At 46.3% G+C, this 23,054-nt stretch overlaps 1 protein-coding gene across 12 annotated transcripts in view; it reads right to left on the reverse strand.

Moving 5' to 3' along the window:
- Window positions 1–23,054, reverse strand: part of celf2 (cugbp, Elav-like family member 2) — a 151,206-nt gene that overhangs the window by 111,621 nt on the left and 16,531 nt on the right. For 6 of the 12 annotated variants that reach the window (XM_080757783.1, XM_080757781.1, XM_080757786.1 and 3 more), the window contains exon 1: window positions 21,933–22,317. The exons of 4 other annotated variants lie outside the window; for them this stretch is intronic. In XM_080757783.1, coding sequence (XP_080613909.1) covers window positions 21,933–22,048 — 116 coding nt within the window. In that variant the 5' untranslated portion in view covers window positions 22,049–22,317. Of the gene's footprint in view, window positions 1–5,756; window positions 6,199–21,932; window positions 22,318–23,054 lie in introns of those variants that run through there. 2 more of the 12 variants (XM_080757785.1, XM_080757791.1) reach the window with 1 other exon arrangement.

A 23,054-nucleotide genomic window follows, 5' to 3' on the forward strand; every position in this document is an offset into this window, starting at 1 on the left:
CAGAGCCAACGTTTTTTTATCTCAAATCTTTGCTTCCGGGGGAGGTCCCTCACGGAACAACATATTTTCAGATGGGGAGTCGACGACCGATTACATATATTTGTGGGTGCCCTTGACATGAAACCGTTGGAGAACCACTGACATATAGAAACGCATGGGTTTTTCAGAAAACTGCCATGATTCGATTTGTAGAATCGTCCTCAGGTCAAAATGGGTTAAGCACCCCGTGTATGGGTCGCCCTATAATGAACATGTCATTTAGATCATTCAGACAGACGCCGGCAGGTTCATTTGTTGACCTGACATCCCATAGTTCATCCCATCCCATAGTTTGTACATTATAATGTATTTCCTTTTTATATCATAATGTTTATACTGGCGATGGGTTCTCGGTCTACCTATACTGCATATGATCACTGAGGCACTACACTGTCTCTATGCATTATAATACCTTGTGTTTACCCTGCTTACTGTAAATCGCTCTGGATTAAGGGCATCTGCTAAAGGCCTTCCGTAATGTAAATCGTACGAACGCTGCGTATACGCGTGCCGCGCGTATGTGTGTGCACAGCCTGCAGCGGTGTGCCTGAAAAGGACTCTCTCTCTCTCCGCCGGTACTGTGGGGTGGGGGGGGGGGGGGGGGTAGGAAGAGAAAAGATAAGCCCCCCCCCCCCACCACGTCCCCCTCTCTCTCTCCAACTCTCTCTCAATCTCCACACTATATAGATAGATAACACAATTCAAATCAAATCTGGCTGTCTGCGGTATATCCACATCTGGCACGCCACTGAATCGTATCCTGTCAAACCATCACTCACACTCGCGCCGCTTTTCATAGCCGTAATCTCCCGCTGCTTTTTGCCTCGCCGTGGCATTTCTCAAACTCGTCCCTTTATCCCTGTCCCGTCTCGCTCCCTAGATATCTCTAGGGAGCGAGGCACACGCACACACACACACACACACACACACACACACACACCCCAAACTGACCTCTCTCTCTCTCTTGTCCTCTAAAGTGTAGAGGACCTTGTACTCAGGCTCTCCTCTAGCCACTTTTTCACGTGAACTCTCATGTTCTTCTGTCACAAGGGCTGTTGCTCTGCTGTTGGGTCAATGATCTGTGTCTGCTCTAGTTTATAGTCTAGTACCCAGCCCATAGAGAACCATTGTGAACCCGGACATGTTGAGTACACCAAGGTTTTATGTTAGAAATGTTTAGTATGGGTCCCCAGCATGTAGAAACTGCCCGATGCTAACTTGCATTATGTTGAGCAATTTTCATAATTGGCATAAAATGTGATTATTATTGGCATAATTACAACCTATAGAAGGCAAAATGTAAATAAAAAAAAGTCATCATGCTTTATGTAGCATTTGACATGTCAAACTAGGGGGTTTTCATGATGCTGAATCCATTCCAACCATTAGTTTTGTAATTTTAAGCCCAATGAGTGTTTTTTTGTAAAACTACTGCTTGGAATGGATTCAGCATCATGAAAACCCCCTAGTTTGACACATCACATGATACATACAGCTTGTTAATGGCATGGTCACATATTATGCCAATTATGAAACTTGCTCAACATATGCAAATTAGCATCCAGCAGTTTCTACATGCTGGGGACCCATACTAAACATTTCTAACATAAAACGTTGGTGTACTCAACATGTCCGGGTTCACAATGGGTCTCTATGGGCTGGCAAGTAGACTATATAGCCATTAAGAGTCAGTGGCTTGTCTTCCATGATACCATTTCCATGTCGACCGATAAGGCTTGATAGCGTGATAAGAGATAACCCACTTTGTCAGCTATGTGGTTGGTATTTCAGCTCAGGCAATATAATCTTTCTGGGAGAAATGTTTGCACAAAATACCAGCACAAACAGAATAGTCACTAAACAAGGAAGTGGAAAGGACAGAGTGAGAGCGAGAGAGACATAGTGAGACAGAGAGAGAGAGACAGAGAGAGAGAGAGAGAGAGAGAGAGAGAGAGAGAGAGAGAGAGAGAGAGAGAGAGAGAGAGAGAGAGAGAAGGGAGAGAGAGAGACACAGAGAGAGAGAGAGAGACAGAGAGAGAGAGACAGAGAGAGAGAGAGATACCGAGCACTATGGAGGACAAAAAAAGGGAATTGAGTTGGTAAAGAAACAATGGCAGATTAAAAAATGACATTTAAAGTAGCAAGTGTCATTACAAGTACTGGCACAAATATTGGCTGCGAGCCCTATAGCTGCGTTGTATAAAACATCCCCAGAAGAACACTTGCTGCCAAGTTAAATGGCCTTGCTTGGAATGCGTGTTCGCGTAAATAGAAACTGTCATCTCCATAACCACTGTCTGGATCCACAGTCCAGACCACTACCCTGGGGCACACACAGACGCAACTTGTTTCAATGTCAAGAGAGAGAGAGAGAGTGTGTGTGTGTGTGTGTGTGTGTGTGTGTGTGTGTGTGTGTGTGTGTGTGTGTGTGTGTGTGTGTGTGTGTGTGTGTGTGTGTGTGTGTGTGTGCTCATTGCAGATGGCCTGGCGATAGATGGATGGATGGATGGATGGACACGGCAGTGGACGGCACGCAACATAAAATGTCACCCAGAAAGCCAAAAAATACCCTTTAAAAATAGGCTTGGGCTTTTCTAGGTTGCAGTTGAACACACAAGACGAGGTAGAGGAGGGGGGGGGGGGGCACAGAAAGGGCCAAGGAGGGAGGACGGTAAAAAGAGAGGAAATAGATTGCAGTCCTGCAGCCAACAGGCTTCTTTTTGATTTACAGTGGGAAATTTTGTATCTAGTCTTTTTTTATTGCCCTAAAATATGGTCTGTATATTATACATACATTCATGAATCCACTTGCTGACCGGCTGTCAGTATTGAGCAATTTGTTTTATAGGGGCTTATATGTGATCCTATATATTAACATCCTAACTATATACATTTTTGATTTTCAAAGCACATTTGAAAAGGTCAAGCACATTTTGGGCACATTTGGTCAAGTGGCTGTGGCTGTTTTTTTAGCCCAAGGAGTGTTTTTTGTGCAAAACTAATGCTTGGAATGGATTTGGAATTTGGAATTAGTTTGACATGTCACATCATGTAGTTTGGATGTTAATGGTAGTTTCACATATAAACCCCAAATTATGTTAGGCCAATAAAAAGACTATATACCAAATTTCCCACCCCACAACCCTGGATGCCGGACTCTGACAACAAGTGTGCATGCCTGCAGTGTCTCCACTTCCCAGGCCCACAAGTCTCCCTAGCCCTTTTTGGGATATTGGACAGGATATAAGCAACGGAAACTCAAAAAAAGTAGAAGAGAAATAAAAAATGGAAATGATGTGTGTCATGTATGAACTGTATGTCCACCATTCCGAGAATAAAACTGAACTGAACTGAACTGAACTGGGCCAGATATGTCCTAAATCCAATATCAGTCATTTTGGCCAAATAATACCTAAATATTGATATTGTGATGATGTCGCATTGTGACAGCATATTGTTTTCTTTTCTTTTTCAGAAATGTTTAGTAGCAATAATAGTGAAAATAGCAGATGTACTACAAGCTCACAGCACATCGCAATACACTGTTAGCTTGTAGAACGGCTATTTCCGTAAAATATTTATTTTGTACTTTTGAAAGCATGAAACACGTCACAATATTACAACATCCCAAATGCCAGATCATATGATATCTATAGTTTCCTATATGACCACCACAACCAGCTCGCAGATATACTCCACTGACTTTTCGGGGTCGAGGCCCATACAAATACTAGTTGAAATACAAGCCCTTAACATCACCACATTTACAGTACAACATAAATGATACACAACCAACAGACAACTATTTTTACATTTGGCCCAGACCGGCCCTGGTATATGTCCAGACACCGGTCCACCCCTGACTGTAGGTATAGGGCCACAGCAGATGACAGAACACTGACTAATGAAGAGTCCATGGCATCACTGTCTCTGCACAACAAACTATAGCCTACACACAAGTCAATGACATCTCTCTACATTACTGGCACTAAATCATATCTTCAATGGAGAAAGAATATAATCTTCTGTTGTTCATACAATTATTTCATGCTGCTGTCGAGAGACAGTCACACACACACACACACACACACACACACACACACAGTCAGACAGACACACACACACACACACACACACACACACACACACTCGAGCGCCAAGTAAACGGCTCAACGACACACTGTGTACTAGAGTTGAGTCATTGGATGGAAACAAAAGGAGAGAGCGTCATATACATCATATATATATATATATATATATATATATATATATATATATATATATATATATAAAAATACAGTGCTTGGAAGAACATGCCCCATCAACGGCGAAGCGCTCTAAGCTAAGGGGACGTAAGTGGGACAGACTGGGAACGCCACATAACAAGTCAGCTGTGCTGTTCTGTGCGCGCAGAGAGAGAGAGAGGGAGGAAAAAACAGACCATGATGATTATGTGGGGATGAAACCCTCCCTTTGTCCCCGGCCGTAACGTTCTTCTTGGAATCCTGGACTCTAAGTGAATTAGGGAGGTCTCGTTCGTTGTGCACGCGGTTCTAATCAGATTTCTCCTCTCCCTTTAGAACTCTCGCTGCAGCACAAATCCAATTGGGAGCACGCGGGACACTAGTCATCCTGCATTCCGATATGGTTTTAATAAGCCCCCCTCCCTCCCTCCCTCCCTCCATCGCCCTGAATACATCATATAGCTGGCTGCAATAGCTTTTGTGTAGTCTGACTCCAGCAGATTTAAAGCCCCCCGCCCAAAAAAAGGGGAACAAAACTGTCAGAAGTGTGCCAGCGCGGACACAGGAAATTAGGCGATCAATATGGTTAATTCGTTAAATTCTCGAATGTGCAAAATGTGTGCCAAACGACGGAGGAGCATAATGCAATTGAATGCGCTTCAGGCAGCGGAGTTATAAAATCAGTCTCATGTGACTGAGATGATCACTCCCTCGCATATTCTGTGTTGGTGGCTATAGTGGAGAATGAATGAATAGAGCTCGTCTCAGCATGTGCACAGACACAGACAGCGCGCGCGCGCGCACACACACACACACACACACACACACACACACACACGCACACGCACACGCACGAGCAAGACCGTGTGAAATCTTAATGGGAGGCTATAGCTGCAAATCAAAGGAACTTCCCCCCCAATCTAATGCCATGCAGCCGATCCTATAATATCCTATAGCTAAAATATAACAGACGACTTAATAGGCTTACAACAATTTCACGACACTAGTACTAGACAATTATATATATATAAAAAACACCCACACATTAATAAAGACAAGGTTTATTTACGGCGACATCATTATCCGGATAATGGCGCTCATTCATCACAGTCCTGTCTTGTGATAATAGCCCCCCGGGCGTGCACAAACGTGCACACGATAACATGATTTATCGATCTACAATAACACAATTAACACTCAAAACAATAATGCAGAGATGCAGCCGCGACAACTATAGCCTAATTATGACCCCGATTCCAGCCACACATCCATCCACATTACAGACAAACACTTCCAAATTGGACACAGCTGTTTTCAATAACAAAACAAAACCCACAGGCGGAAAAAGGGAGGCGTGTGTGTGTGTGTGTGTGTGTGTGTGTGTGTGTGTGTGCGTGCGCGCCGCGTGCGCGTTTTGTATCATTGAGGAAGGTTTAAGAATCCCCCTACCCCGAAAAAAAACATATGACTCACATTCTGTCTCCCGGAACGAGCAGGCGGCTCTCGACCATCATATCGGGCAGAAAATCCAGACTGTTGTAGGATGAAGTCATGCTGCCTTATATTCTCTCTCTCCTCTCCACTCTCCTCTCCGCTCCGCCGCTGTGCTCTGCTCTGCTCTCTGCTCTGCCTACAGTAGGGGCTACTAGTATAGTGCAGCCTGACACATACAACGAGCGTCTCTCTCTCTCTCTCTCTCTCTCTCTCTCTCTCTCTCTCTCTAGTTCAACTGCCGCTGCCTGCCTGGCTGACTGGCCGCGGAAACTAGAGACGGACGGAGACGGACAGGTGGCGGTGGTGCAAGCCTGCAAGGAAGCGCCTAGTATATATATACTATATAATAGTAGTAGCCAGGCCTTCCCAAAAGGCAGCAGTATATATCCACAACACTCCACTCCACTCGGCAGTTGTCACATTCTCTTCGTCTCTCTCTCCCTCCACGATCCTCCTGTCTACAACTCTGTCTCTCTCGGGCTGTGGAATACACAACCAGCCGCAGGTGCTGCTGAATCGGGAGGCGTGGCCGTGGCGGCCCGGGCAGGCAGCGCGCAAGGCTGCAGCTAGAATAATAATTTAACCATTAGATACACCGCTATACCAGAACGGGACCAGGACGGGACCGGACGAATCCTTTTCATCCAGCTTATTTATTCAGGCAGTCTCTCACCGGTCCCAAATTAAATTTGCACATTTTGTCATGTCTCGACTCTTGACTCAAACACATTATAATTGAACGCATGGTGCCCAAAAACACTCGCACACAATAACGGCCGCGTCGCGCACAACTCTTCGAGTGCGTAATAATAATAAATGCATTGCAAAGCCAACATAAAACAAACTGTTTCCATTGCAATATCATTGCACCGTTGCGCGCACGTTCCTGAATAGCGGGTCTTGTCTATAGTGAGAGATGATTAGCAATCAAACGAGACGATCACATTTGGAGAGAGGTGCCATCACGCATGGGAATGGCCTCGTAATGAGCCATAATGTGCAGGCGCAAAATTCGCTGACTCTATTTTACGGCGCCATGTTTATAATTGCGTGGATCCACTACGTGGCTCCCCGCGGAACCACAAAACAGTGTACCACTTTGCCCCCATACTTCCATGGCAGAAAAGAGGGAGGTACTCCAGTAAAATAATGAGCCTTTCTTACTTAGCCATGAGAAAGGCAGCTCTCTCTCTCTCTCTCTCTCTCTAGAGGAAGAGCATGAGTATCTGGGTCACTGGGAGAAGAAAAAAAAACATGGAATGTGCACAGTCCACACATACAGTGGGGCTGAGTGAGTGTGTGTGTGTGTGTGTGTGTGTGTGTGTGTGTGTGTGTGGTGCGGATAGGGGCTTGCCCCCGGGCGCTGCTCGGGGGTCAGCATGGCTATTTAGTTGTAAAGGGCCCGGGCTGCAGGTCATGGTGATATGGGTGGGAAACGCTGATCCCACATCAGCGCCTCAGGCCCCCGCCTGGGTCCCCGCGGAGAGGAGACACCACTTTTCCCACCATGTTTCACCATGTTTCACCACACCTGACCCCCATCCACGGAGCACGAACAGAGGGCCAGAGGGTTCCGCGGTATTTTATATAAGCGCCCCGTCCCCCCCCTCCTCCCGCTGCAGTCCCAGGCTATACACATACACAACAGCACTGTGACGATAACATTGTACTATCTATCCTCGACTGGAAGTTAATGATGAATTGCATTTCAAAGGTTACATGACAGGAACAATGATATAGGCCACACACAGAAGAATAATTGCCTGTAGATTGTAATGCGTGCGTGCGTGCATGCATGCGTGCGTGCGTGTGTGTCAGGGGTTCATGCACACCCGTCTCTATATAGGCATAAAATGTTGTGGAAGTGAGAATATGTTTAAACCTCCCCAAATGGGGTCCAGGGACCCCCAGGAGTCCTTGAGGGAGTTCCAGGGGGTCCCCAGTAAAATTATAGTTTGGAACCAAATGGACCCTTATGGGTCTGTAACTCTACCAAATGGTTCCATTCCATTTGTATACACTCTCTTGACCTGAAAAAGTTTGAGAAACACTGCTGTAAACTGCACCAACAGTATACAGTTCCTATATATATATATATATATATATATATATATATATATATATATATATATATGCAGACTTATACATCAGTATATAGAGTTGTTCCGATAGGTTACTCGGTCCCGAAACAGCCGATCGATCTACAAGCATATACTGTAGAAAAACAACTGACAAGTGTAGATCGAAGATCCATCTTATAGGAGAAAAAGGGGGTCAAATAAGTGGTTACTCAACAAAAATAAAAAAGTACTCATATCGGTATACTCTGTATCGAGTACAAAGAATACTCGTACTCCAAGGTATCGGGACAACTGTAGTGCAGGTGCCTGCACGGTGACTCATCCGCTTATAGTGTTCGCATCCAACACCATCTTGTCTCGCAAATCTCTCCTCTCTCTCTCTCTCTCCATGTCCTTCTGTTCCTTGTCCCTCCACCCCTGCCTGACCTATCGGAAACTAAAGCATAGAAAATGCCAACAGAAGACACCACCAACGAGGGAACACCGCGGTGCACCATGGGCACCGGGAGCTGATGTCAGACATATTGAACAAATGGCTATTATGAACACCTGACTGCCCCTCACCCCCCCCCCCCCCGCCTCTCTCTCTGTCTGGCTATGTCTCTATGTCTGGTTTTTATTTTATTTTACCTTTTTATTTAATTTCTTTACCTTTCCTCATTCTTCTGCGGCCCACATTTCCTCTAACGCATCCTTGAGGCTATACAATGTAATGTTTTATTCTCGACCAGAGGGCAATTCTCTCTCTCTCTCTCCCCCCTCCCTCCCCCAGGGCTGGGGGCTCAGCTGCCCAACAGTACAAATCGATCAGTCCAAAAGGAGGAAAAGGGAAGGAGGAGACGACAGCCGGGGGGGAGAGGTGTATGTGTGTGTGTGTGTGTGTGTGTGTGTGTGTGTGTGTGTGTGTGGAGGGGGGGGGTTAGTAGTGGTTTAGTAGTACAGGGGTCAAGAAAGCGAGCGAGAGCCAACGAAGAGGAAAAGGAGCTAAATGGCCCGTGCGTGCATGGCCTCTCCCGTCATTACGGTGCCAACGCAGCGCCGCCAGGAGCTGATGGGAGGTTAAACAACCGGTGGACACACTGTAACCGCCAGCCTGCCCGCATGCATGCGCTGCCCACCCACGTCCGTCCATCCCACCCCAGAGGACTGTGGGTGTATAGCCAGTGCCCCCGGGAGAGAGACAGAGAGAGAGAGAGAGAGAGGGAGAGGGCTGGGTTCTTCTTCTTATGATTTTTTTCACACGTGAATATTTCATGAGGAGCCCGACATGAATGATTCATGTTAGCAAGCAGCTGTGTTTGAGCCTAAGTGGACATGTGAGGAACCTTGATACCGGGCAAGCTGTGATTGCTGCTGTTCGGGTCTCACTTTCGGAACAACACACGTGCGAGCGAGCGAGCGAGCGTGTGCGCAAAATGGAGAAGCTCTGGCTCAGATAAAATACATAGGCATCTGTATATTCCTCGGGGCTCAGGAACATGCTGCCCCTCAGACTCCAAAAAACAAGGTATAGGGACGGAGCGGACAGTCTCTTTATTTTCTCTTCTCCAGTTTGTTTTTTGTCTCTCTCTTTCACATTCCCTCTTCCTTGATCTCCCTTTTGGTGTTTTAACTAAGCATTATGTTATACTTTAGCTATTGAAAAATAGCCACCGAGTGGCGCGCTACGAGCTTGTAGGTCTGCTATGTTTGAAAAATCGTGAAAATGCGGCACAAATCTTTGAATGTATTCTTTCAGAAGACTTTTTTTAAAATTTTGACTACCGGTAAATGGGTTAAAGTTAGTTGCTCTGTTTATATAACAGAATCCCCCTCCCCCAATACGCTGCTCCCCCACCCCCCCCCCCTCCACCCCCTCCTCAATCTTCAATCTCATTTGCCATATTTCTTTCCCCCTTTCTTTCGCCTCTCTTCTATTTCACGCTCTCCCTTATCCGTGGCGGCCTATTCCCTCTCCTCTCCTTCAATCAGTTAGCGGCTCTCGCTGGACCCGGGTTTAGCAGTGGTGGCAAGAGGACTTTTTTTTTTACTCTGAGGACGATTCTATAAATGCCTTCTATAAATCCTGACAGTTTTCTGAAAACCCTATGTTTCTATGTCAGTGGTTCTCAAACATTTTCACCCCCGAGATTATATGTAATTGGCCGCCGACCCCCATCTGAAAATATGTTGTTTCAGTGACCCCCCCCCCCCCCCCCCCAGAAGCAAAGATTTGAGTTAAAAACGTTGGCTCTGAAAGAATATATATATTCAAAGATTTGCGCCACATCTACATCTAGATCTACAAGCTCGTAGCTCGGCACTCAGTGCCGCGCTGTGAGCTTGAAAAGCTATTTAGGACAACTCAAGAATGGATGAAATATTTATTTATTGAATATAAAATGAGCAATAGATTTATTATGGTTTGGCGATGAATTGGATCTGCTTTTTAGGTATACTGAGATCAAGCGCATCAGTCCCAACCAACCATGGAAATTGCAAATGCTCCCATGAGCTTGTACACTGATAAAAGTGGATCTGACAAACGGTACATGTAACATGATTCAATCGGTTATGATTAACAAGCCACATTTAAGTATGTTCGTTTACAAGAAAGTTTCAAGTATTTCGATTATCATCTCTTGTTAAAAATACAAGAACGTGTGCATTTATTTATGCAATGGATTTATTCACTTAATTCTAACCAATATTGTTCTGTACCCACACACAATGGTCAAAATTCATTAAAATGTACGGGCAAATGGTTATTAGGAACAGTAAATGTAACATGATTAAATCTGTTATGATTAACAAGACACATTTACATTTTTTGTGTACAAGAATATGTCACTTTTTTCGAGAATCATCTCTTGTTAATAATACAAGAACATGTGCATGTATTTCTCAAATGGACTTATTTACTTAATTCCAACCAATGTTGTTCTGTACCCACACAAAATGGTCAGAATCCAGTAAAATATACAGAATTAAGCCTTGAAAACCTGGACACGCCCCTTCAAAAACTTTTCCCCCTTCAAGAAGTCCCTCCTGCATCCTCACATCAGTCGCCATTTTTCGCACCGGCACAAACTACTTCACCCGTCTTCAAACGTCTTCACTTCACCCTTGTTTCACGTTTATTTAAGGTAAGAATTAATAATATTAGCCGAGCATTTGATTGAGGTTCAATTTAGCAAGTGTTTACAATATGTTTTGTTTAGTAGCAGCTGTAAAAAATGGGTTACTGTTTGCTGCTTTACAACATCAGACGCACGTGTTACGCCAGTGACTGTTTTACTGCGTTACGTGTGAAAATATAATAATCCGACTTTGGAGGATTAAATGTTTAAGGCCTATTCATAGTTTAGTTGTGTGTTTTTTATGAACGTGCTCATACTGCGTATATCTACCCTCCATGGCCAACATGCACTTCCTCAAATTGAACGGCCGGTGGAAGCCTTAGCCCACCCGAGTAGCCGGCCTCTGTGCTCTGTCCCCCGATACTGTCAATTGCATTACAAGTGTGGCGAAGTAGAAACGTGGAGAGAGTGTTTTGGAACAAGCTAGCAGTGCGGTGTACATTTATTTGTGTCAAATAGAGTCTGTATGGCTGAAGATAAATGACTTGACGTCGGTGGGAGAGGAGTTATGCAACTCCTCTCCCACCGACGTCAAGTCATTTATCTTCTTTTCTTATACCGGGGCGTTTTGCGGGAAACCGATGCATGGAGAAACGCCGCTTAAAAATCAGAATAAGTGCTCTGTGTGTGGATAACTTTATTGTGTGTTTTGGACAAACCGCGTGTTTTGTGTCCACTGAAGCTTCATGTCAGAGGGAAACCATGGGGCTAAACTGAAACATGTTGTTTGCATGCATGCATCGCTGCCTTGCATGCGAACCGGCCCGCGAGATGATTTAATCAAAAGTGGTGGTTGATTTCAGCTGTGCTCAATTGAATGTACTGTTAAGCCGACGCATGTCCCTCCCCTCCCTCTCTCTCTAGCCCACCACACACCGTCTGCGACCGTGTGCGGCGCGGCGTGTTGCTGCGCGGCGCCGCCTGAACATAGAACTGTGTTCTATCGGCGCGCGGCTCCGCGCGGCGGACGGAGCCGGTGTGCGTTAGGTTCATTGAAAATAATGGAGGCGGCTGTGCGCGCCGCGCGGGGGACGCATACGGTGTGTGTCGGGTTTCTCTCTCTCTGCCTCTCTCTGCTACTGCGTGTCGAAGAGTGTTTGATTGATTGAAATATTTATTAACAGTTTGCAGAATGACAGTACATTTCCAGCACAAAGTCAATACAAAGACTGTTAACTAGCTGTGAGCAGGCCCTGTGCCAGGATGAAATGACCCCTTTGCCCCCTTAAATCAACCTCTTTGCTTAGATCAAAAGTGGATTTTTTTAGTTGCAGACAAAACAATGGTACATTTCCAGGCATTCAATTAAATTAATGGCGGTGGGAGGGGATACAGATTTTACAGGGGCCAGTTTCGAATTGCAGCCATCCGTAGATGCCGAGGGCTATACTACACATTTTGCATGGTGTGTGTGTGTGTGTGTGTGTGTGTGTGTGTGTGTGTGTGTGTGAAGCACACCTGCCCCAAATATAATGTCATTGCCTATTGGCTACATTTATGTACCTGCTTGTGATTCATGCATTAAAAGATATGTCTTTTTATCAGATGTCTGATAAGTTGTTTAACTATGTTTTTACTGTGTCAGTCTTCTCGACCGGCACCCCACCCCACTGCACCCCACCCAGCCAGCTGACGTCAACTGCAGCCTGCACTGGAGTGGTTCAGTCACACAGGTATTATTTTTTCTTATTGGCTACATTTATGTACCTGCTTGTGATTCTGTCTGTTTTTTGGGAGGGAATCCCTTTTGGTGTTTTAAACATTGTTATAATTTAGCTATTGGAAAATGGAAGATCTACAAGCTCGTAACGCAACACTCGGTGGCGCACTATGAGCTTGTAGATCTTCTATTTTTGAAAAATCGTGAAAATATTTATTTCAGAAAACTGGAGGATTTCAGGGTTTCTCGACCGACCCACCCACCCCACACCACCCAGCCAGCTTACGTCTACTGCAGCCTGGACTGGAGTCGTTCACACACCGTCACACAGTCACACAGGTGTTTTTTTTAACTAAACTGATAGTTCGAGCATGCATGCTGTAGTCATGAGGTTTCACTAACTTTTTTTACTGTGATTTCAGACTTCTCGACCGACCGACCCACTCCACCCCACCCAGCCAGCCAGCTGACGTCCACTGCAGCCTGGACTGGAGGTGTTCACAAACTGTCACACAGGTATTCTTTTGAACTAGATTGGCAGTTTTTTTTTGCTTGGAGAAGTATTGCTTCTCATTGGAGGCAAAAGCACAGTTTAACCAATTTAACCCTAGACATTGGCTATTTCAAGGTTGTAGATCAGCTATTTTCCAAACATATATTTACAGTAGGCATATAGTCAATCGCACACATTCCAGTTGAAACTGCTAGTTCGCACACACACGCAGTAGTCATGCAGGTTTCACTAACTGTTTTTTTACTGTGATTTCAGGCTTTTCGACCCACCCACCCACCCCACCCAGCCAGCTAGCTGACGTCCACTGCAGCCTGGAGTGGTCACCTGCACCCAAGCCACAGAAGCAAGTCGCAGCTGTCGCACAGGTAAAGACCTTCACATAACACGCAATGTTCTCATTTTCTTTTGAGCTTCATTCAACACCAAAAATAGCCAATCTACAAGCTCATTTGTTTTGCTTGACTCCCAATATGTTTGAAGTATTCCTTCTCATTGGAATTTATGGAAAGTAGACTTGCAATAGTGTAGTGGTTAGTTTGATTTTGATTCTGCATTCTGATGTATGTACTGTTCATTTCATGTGTTTGTAGGACCACAGCATTGAGTCCTGTAGAAACGCTGTCAGAGGCCTCATTGTCTTCCTTGGCGAAAAGACGGAGGAGTTGATCGAGGATTACAAGGTAAAGAAAATCTACCTCTGTTCTAAACTTCTTGCTAAAAGACCTAGCCTAAATGAGACAGGATTTTGCCATCTACAATATAGGGTATGCGTGTGACATCATCATACCCGGAAGTTATGCGGGAATGCCGCATGGGATGACACGTACATCCAAACAGAAAAGTCCTATTTGATACATGTTACATTTACTGTTCCTATTTGATACTTTAAATGACTTTAAATTCACTTCATCACTCACTTTGCCACTTGATTTGCCACTCAATCTGCCTGATACTATGTTACATTTACTGTTCCTATTTGATACTTTAAATTACTTTAAATTCACTTCATCACTCACTTTGCCACTCAATCTGCCATTCTCTTCATGCATATAGAGCCTATCTGATGGCTATGTGGGATCAATGGCTGGTCAGTTAAGTAATATCATGGTCGGCAGGCTTTACCATATACTAGTAGTTTTGGCACATGTTCTAAAATGTCCTGGTAGATTGTGATGTTTTCACTTACAGTAAGTGATGATTTTCTGCTGGTGTCGGTCCACTGTGTTTTATCAAGTCCAGAGTCAATACAGCCATCTACCATGAGATGTGTTGTTGACAAACTTAATGGATTTGCTTTTCTATAGCGAGACTTGGCACCTGCCCAGTGCCAAAACTACTAGTAACTGGTATAAATTACTCACCATAGTATTAATGTTGGAGGAAGGTGTGAGACTGGACACAACAATACAAATGAGATTACAGCTGCTGTCAAAGCAAAACTGGGCTTCTATTAGCCCAGACCACACTTGCTACAAACTGCAGAGAGAGAGCAAAGACAAATGTATGCACCTTTTTGTTTTAGCAAATATCTTACTGTCTTTCCCCCCCCCAGCTATGTGGTGACGATGATGCTGCAGCTGTCCAAGAGGCCATCTCTTCTAGTGTCCTGAGCATCTTCGAGTACAGCAGAGGTGGTGGTCTCGACAGAACGGCCAGAGGTTCCGCAAGTAATTCCTACGGGGCATTAGTCCTAGGTTGTCGTTTGTCTGACCAATGACTAGTCTGAACTAAGTACTGCACCCTAGGCCATAATGACCTTTAGAACATACTTTAAATAACATAGTCATGAGGGCTATCATCCACGAAAACATTAGGCCAATGACTTTCAGAACATAATTTTAATTGTTTTTAGAAGTAGCCCTAAGGGTTGGCTTAGTACTTTAAACTTGAAACCATATACTTTGGGAGACATTTTGGTGCTTGCGTGATAGACACACGTTGTGTTAATGGACTCTATATTTGAACAAATACAATTATGTTTCTTTTGTGTTTTTGTTATGCACTGATAATTTTAAGAAAAGCCCAACACTGTGGGTTCCCACTGCCCACAGAGCCATAGAGAACCACAGTACACTGTGGGTTCCACTGCCCACAGAGCCATAGAGAACCACAGTACACTATATGGGATCCCACGAAGCTATCATATTGTGGCTGTATTTACTTTGTTTTTATGCACTGATATAATTTTGTTTAAAAAGAAAAGCTGTACATGCATGAAGGTTATATGTTTCAGTTTGAGGAATAAAACAATAAATTGTTTTTTATACCTGATGCTATTTGACTCTTGCTAGTGGTGTTCATAGGACAAGACAAACATTTATGTTTATGAGTATTTTCAGCAGAAGTTGTATAGAAAATAACTTTTTTTTCCCCAGTTTGTAATCAGAAGTTGTATAACTTCTGATTACAAACTGAAAATACCCATTGATCTTTTTAATAAATGTGGTGGCATTTCTTCTACACAGAAATTCCACCCCAGTTTATTTAAAAAAATCAATGAATTTAATTGAGTCAAAAAGGTACTTTTATTAAACAACACTAGTTCTTGTATAAAATATGTAATCCATTCAATTCAATAGTACATACATTTTTCCAGTAAAATCTACAAGATATATCCAGTAAAATCTACAAGATATGTCCAGTAAAGTTTACTGGATCTACAAGATATGTCCAGTAAAATCTACAAGATATGTCCAGTAAAATCTACAAGATATGTCCTGTAAAATCTACAAGATATGTCCAGTAAATGTTACTGGACATATCTTGTAGATCCAGTAAACTTTACTGGACATATCTTGTAGATTTTACTGGACATATCTTGTAGATTTTACTGGACATATCTTGTAGATTTTACTGGAATTCGTAGACTATTGAATTGACTGGATTACGTATTTTATACAAGAACTAGTCTTGTTTAATAAAAGTACCTTTTTGACTCAATTAAATTCATTGATTTTTTTAGGTAAAAGGGGTGTCATATTTTTATCAGTGTAGATCTGCTATTCTTTTGAAAGATCTCGAAAATGTGTCGCAAATCTTTGAACATATATTCTTTCAGAGTGAACGTTTCTTTTTTACTCAAATATTTGCTTCTGGGGTTGCGGGGTCCCTGGAACAACATATGTTTTCAGATGGGGGTCGGCGGCCACTTATATACAAATAGTTCAAGAACCACTGACAATAGAGAGTATGCACATGCATGATTTTCCCATCAGGACACGCCCCCCTCATCTAGACTAAGTGGCAAACCATTGAGCAGCATGGAGTGTTGGTATTTGGAAGCGCTCGTTGGAAATCACTCAACCGCCCTGCATACCTAAATGTCACATAATGCAGGAGGCAGCGAAATGTTGTGTTATACTTCCAAACTCTGACACTTAGAAAAATAATCAAATGCAGGGCATTTCTTGACAGAAAGTAGCTCATAACATTTCTATGGTGGACTTTTATGAAACAAAAACTTTGCAGATAGAAAGAGGATAATTCAAGCTTTTCGTACAGCTGCAATGTTGGTGAGTTTAACATTGTTTAATGCAACCAGACAGGACTTTTCTGTTTGGATGTATGGGCTGTCAAGGCCAGAAAGTACTTTTTTGCCACTCAGTGGGTGTTCCAGTTACGATGATGTCACGCGCATACCCTCTATAAGAAACATGGGTTTTTCAGAAAACGGTCAGGATTTAGAAGACATTTTGTAGAATCCTGTCTCAGTCCTAAACCACTGCTGGTTAGAACACGGTGTTCCAGTTGACACGGATCCCTTGCCTTCTAAACTTCAACACGACGGGCCGGCTGGGCGGTCTATAGCTGCTTACCTCGCCACGCTAGACCTATACCTGTGGAGCCACTGCCAATGTATGCTCACGGACCTGTTTAGCACGCACGCACGCACGCACGCACGCACACACACGGTTCCGTCGGCGCTGCACAAACACACCTCTTGCACTCATAACCCTGTTGTAGGACATTCTGATCAAGTCTAACGTTGTAGAGCAAATACCTTCTGACCCACGCAGTGACCCTCACACAGTGTAATGTCTTCTCTCTCTCACACACGCACACACACACACACACACACACACAGGCGCAAATTGTGCAGTCTAGTCCCATCTAGTCCCGTCTAGTACCATCCCTACCTGAGGTGAGTGTGTGTATGCATCCCTACCTGAGGTGAGTGTGTGTATGCATCCCTACCTGAGGTGAGTGTGTGTATGCTTCCCTACCTGAGGTGAGTGTGTGTATGCTTCCCTACCTGAGGTGAGTGTGTGTATGCATCCCTACCTGAGGTGAGTGTGTGTATGCATCCCTACCTGAGGTGAGTGTGTGTATGCATCCCTACCTGAGGTGAGTGTGTGTATGCTTCCCTACCTGAGGTGAGTGTGTGTATGCATCCCTACCTGAGGTGAGTGTGTGTATGCATCCCTACCTGAGGTGAGTGTGTGTATGCATCCCGGTGAGTGTGTGTATGCATCCCTACATGGTCGTTGCATATAGGGAGAGAGAACATACTGTCCAGTTCAGCCGCAGTGCAACGGAGCGTGCTCCAACTGTAGCCATCGCCGCACGGTGACAGAGATACAGGCTAAAATTAATACTATAGCAGGCCCGACATTCATTCTCCTCTCCCCCTCTCCTTCCTTCCATGTCGCTCTCTCTGTCCCATCATCGCCAACCCCCCCCCATCTCGCTCTTCTTCTGTCCAATTTCTTTCTCACCTCACCTCTCCTCCCTCCGCCCCCCAAATCCCTCTTTCACCCTCCTCTCCTCTCCTCTCCTCTCCTCTCCTCTCCTCTCCTCTCCTCTCCTCTCCTCTCCTCTCCTCTCCTCTCATTAAAGTGGGACCCAGGCAGTAGCGGTCACTGGCTCTCATTTATTTTCATTTGAAACTGGTGTGCAGCTCCACTGATCCTCTGGGGCTGCACGGCAGAGAGAGAGGAGGATGGTGTCATTCTGATAACCCACACACATGCGCGCGCACACACACACACACACGCGCGCGCACACGGACACACACTACACGCACCCATAGAAAATAGTACATACACGAATGCATGTGCATGCACGCAGGAAAAAAATCAGGCAAGACTACACATGGCATGAGCACACACTATACGAAAGTGCACGCGCAGAGACACCGTCCATCACACTCATATAGCCAGGGACTGGTAAACACACGCACACGCAACACGCACACACACACGCACACGCAACACGCACACGCACACACACACACACACACACGCGCGCACACACGGGGGAGGTATTTGCGCATCCCCCACAAATAGATGCACTCTCACACCCATTTCAATTCATTTCACGCACATATTCACACATTTCATGTACCTGCAAGCTGCCATGCTCTGCTCACTCTTTTTCTTTCACACATGCTCTCCCTCTCTCTCTCTCCCTCCCTCTCCCTCCCTCTCTCTCTCCCTCCCTCTCCCTCTCCCTCTCTCTCCCTCTCTCTCTCCCCTATGGCAGAGGTGATGACAGTGGTTTGTGCCAAACTACCAATAAGCAGCTTCTTCATTGTCACCTCTCTGATTGCACTCTTAAGTATCGATCGGCGTGTATATATGGGGGACTTTATGTGACCACCGTGTGTGTGCGTGCGTGTGTGTGCGTGACGCGTGTGTATGTGTGTGTGTGTGTGTGTGTGTGTGTGTGCGCGCGTGTGTGTGTATTGTATTAGATTGCGGTGTCGAGAGAGCGCGGCCCCCCCGTCCGACAGCCCTTCCTGATTGAAAAGGTGCCCTGGCAGATTAAATGGCCGTATAGTCGTGCGAGTCGTGAGGAGGCGCCCTCCGTTTGGCCGGCGCGCTGCGCGGGGGCGCCCGGGCCCGGCGCGGCGCGGCGGCTGGTTTAGCAGATTCATGAGGGGAGGAGGCCGGGGCTATTTTAACGCCCATCGCTCCCCCCCCCCCCCTGTTCCCCGGCGGGGTAATGAGAGGGAGAGGCCGTAACTCTAAGCCGACAGCCATACTACAGCTCTCTAATAGAGGGCTAATATCCCCCCCCACACACCACACACACACACCATTAGCTATAGATAGGCACACTTTGGTGGGCGGTGGAGCGTTGCGCGGGGCCTCGGTTTAACGGCCCAGCGCACGCGTGGCGCAATAAGGTGATGGCCATGCTGGGGGGAGAGGCCAACCGGAGACAACTTAACCCATTTAGCAGATCAAGTTCATAGCGCGGCGCTATGAGCTTGTAGATCTGCTATTTTTCAATAGCTATAAAGCATAACATAATGCTAACATCAAAAGCGGTTAACGCCAAAAATGGGTTAAATCCCCGTATATAGGCGTCGAGAACTGGACTCGACTTAGAACGGTACTTTTTTTCTGTCGCCTATACAGTCGACACCAGTGGTTCCCAAAGTGGGGTCCTTGAGGGAGCTCCAGGGGGTCCCCAGATAAAATGATAGTTTGGAACCAAATGGACCCTTATGGGTCTGTAACTCTGAGTGTGTACGAATGGAACCAAATGGACCCTTATGGGTCTGTAACTCTGAGTGTGTACGAATGGAACCAAATGGACCCTTATGGGTCTGTAACTCTGAGTGTGTACGAATGGAACCAAATGGACTCGTTTCGGTTCCATTGGTACACTCTCAGAGTTAAATTAACATAGGTTTTTTCAATCTAAATTGGGGTCTCAGAGATAGAAATGCCATTAACCGTAGCAGCCTAATTCAGGTCAAACAAGGGGCCCTTGAAATGAAAATGGTTGAATCACTGCTAGAGCCGCAAGATTGTTCTCTTATACGGGGGGTCCCTGGCATATCTTTTCAAATGGGGGTCCGCAGGCTATGACGAGTATCAATGTGGGGTTCCTTGACGTGAACAAAGTGTGGGGAACTGCTAACGGGACGTCCCAGAGGGTGCTAGCGATGGTTACCAATGCTCAGGCCGACTCCCATCCAGTCTCTGCCATGGAGCAGGCCATGGAGCAGGCCATGGAGCAGGGCCTGGAGCAGGGCCTGGAAACAATGGCTAAAAAAATGCCATCAATATCCCCCTCGCTCTGAGCGATATCGCTTCGACGCGACACAAAACTGTTGCAAATAAATATTTCTCATAAGAAAATTGCAAATGAAGTGCATGCCTCAAAAGGCAGTCTCATTTGTCACCCAACGAAGCGTTCACCAATTCAAGTCAGTGAATTACGGTCGCAATAAATTACCACCCGCGCTAACATCAATGGAACGTTGTTGACTCGTTGAGAAACAGGCCAACCTCAGCGTGACGGGGGAGAGAGGGCCGTCTTCCCCTGTTTATATGCAATGCGAGCGGCAGGCAGGCAGACAGGTGGCATGCAGATAGACAGGTGGCAGACAGATGGAGGTGGAGGTTTATTCAACGAGTGGCAGACAGACAGACAGGTGGAGGTTTATTCAGACAGACAGGTGGAGTTTTATTCAATGAGTGGCAGACAGACGGACAGACAGACAGGTGGAGGTTTATTCAAATTGCGAGTGATAACCAAGGGTAGAAAGAAGAGGGTGGGGGTGGGGGGCATGTGAGTGTCTGGCTGCCCCATTGTTTTGCTGCCTCATTGTCAGAGCTGGGATGATTTTCCATTCAACAGTTCCATTCCGTTCAACATGAAAGGACGAGCCCTGTTATAATTGATTGGGAAAACGTGACATGGGGTTTGGGCTGGAGCGCCCGCCCGCCGCACAGCAAAAAGGCACCCAGAATCCTAATATGGAGTCTCATCTCAGCCACCCACCCCTCGCCTCAGTTCCCCCTTCCCTCGCCGTCCCTCTCTCTCTCCCCTTTGCTCTTTCCCCACTCAGGATAACAAAAACAAACCCTGCTGTCTCTATGCAGGAGAGGAGAGGAGAGGAGAGGAGTGGAGAGGAGAGGAGAGGAGAGGAGAGGAGAGGAGAGGAGAGGAGAGGAGAGGAGAGGAGAGGAGAGGAGAGGAGAGGAGAGGAGAGGAGAGGAGAGGAGCGGAGAGGAGAGGAGAGGAGAGGAGAGGAGAGGAGAGGAGAGGAGAGGAGAGGAGAGGAGAGGAGAGGAGAGGAGCGGAGAGGAGAGGAGAGGAGAGGAGAGGAGAGGAGAGGAGAGGAGAGGAGCGGAGAGGAGAGGAGAGGAGAGGAGAGGAGAGGAGAGGAACGACACGACACGACACGACACGACACGACACGACACGACACGACACGACACGACACGAGAGGCCTCAAAACTCGCGATTTCAACGTCTTCACCTCGACTCAATTCAATAACACCCCACGCTCAGCGCGTAGCCCCCCCCCCCCAAAACAACCTTTCTTTCACTTCACCACTGTGTCCTGGACGCGGTGAGAGAGAGAAACACACACGTGCACACACACACACACACACACACACACAGTGAGAGATTGTGAAACACGAGCGTGTGCGTGTGTGTGTGCTCAAACCGACCAGTAGGGAGAAATCAACAACAGCCGAGAGAGAGAGAGAGGAAGAGAGAGATTGTGCGTGCGTGCGTGCATGCGTGCACAGACAGAGACAGTGCACACAGCCACACAACCCTACGTGGTCCCTGATAGTCACTAACAGTATTCGAGGTGGAAGTATACGCATGCAGCATCTAGGTCAGACAAATATAGTACAATCCATTTGCAAACCATTTGCAATTCTGTACATCACGCCTATACGTTTTTAGTATACCCTCTCACGGTCCACGCAACACTGCGGGTTGGGTACCGTGCACGCATACAGACGCAGTCAATCTTTACTTTGTGTGTACTGTGTGTGCGTGTGTGCGTGCGTGTGTGCACGTATATACCTCATCAGAAGCTCGTCGGCCCTCAGAGGTCCCGTGGGGTCGGCTGAGGTGGGACAGCAGATGCTCTCCACACACATGGACCCCACAAATCCAAGCTCGGACGAGTGCTCCAACATGAGTGCACGGGCTCTCTCTCTCTCTCTCACACACACACACACACACACACACACACTCGCGCTGCGCGAAAAAAAGCCTATCTCAACACTACACTGGCCTCTTCTCGTCTCTCTTCTGATTTTCCTTTGTTGTTGTCTTTCCTCCTCTCTCTCTCTCTCTCTCTCTGCTTTGTTGTTCCTTGTCGTCTTCTACAATCGTTTTCAAGCTCTCTCACTCTCTCTCTCTCTCTCTCTGCTTCCCTGTCTCTCGCCTGGTTCCTCTCAGCGTTCTCCCGTTGCTCCCTTTTTCTCTGTCGAACAGAAACACACACGCTCTCTCTGCCCCTCCTCTATCTTCCCTCCTTCCCTCCCTCCCTCTTCGTCTCTCTCTCTCTCTCTCTCTCTCTCTCTCTCTGGTAGAGCAACAGAGCAGTGCGGAGACCCCCGCTGGCTTGCACTAGCTGAAGTAATCCCCTGTGACAGCTCAGCTCATGTTGTATAGTGTTGTGGGCCTATTTGAGTCTAATATACTACAGCTTTGGAACAGGTTTAGCCCAGCCCGGCTCTGCCCCGACTGCCTGTTGGGCCAGGTCCGGCCAGGCCTGGCCTGGTCTGGCCTGGCCCAACAGGCAGAGCAGCAGCAGCCAGAATGACCACCATTATTCACATTGATTACACAACGTCTATCTGGCAGGCTGCAGGACCCACCGGGCCGCAGCCCAGCCCATAGCAGAGCCCCAATGAGTCCAACATATTCCCTGTTCCATGAAACAAGCCTTTTCCCACCCAACTAGGCAACCTCGCAGGCTTATAACTCAAGCCATCCGTTCGCACACACACACACACAGATCCCACACACAGAGATCCCTCTCCCCTTCTCCACACATACACACACACACACACACACACACACATACACACACACACACACACACACGTTGGGTTCAGTGGCCATAGCCACGTCTCAAGAGAGGTGATGGTGGGGGGGGGGTCCAGAGGATCATGCCCAGGAACAGACAGGCATGTC

The sequence above is a fragment of the Protomyctophum bolini genome (assembly GCF_963924005.1).
Source record: "Protomyctophum bolini genome assembly, chromosome: 23".
NCBI lineage: Eukaryota > Metazoa > Chordata > Actinopteri > Myctophiformes > Myctophidae > Protomyctophum > Protomyctophum bolini.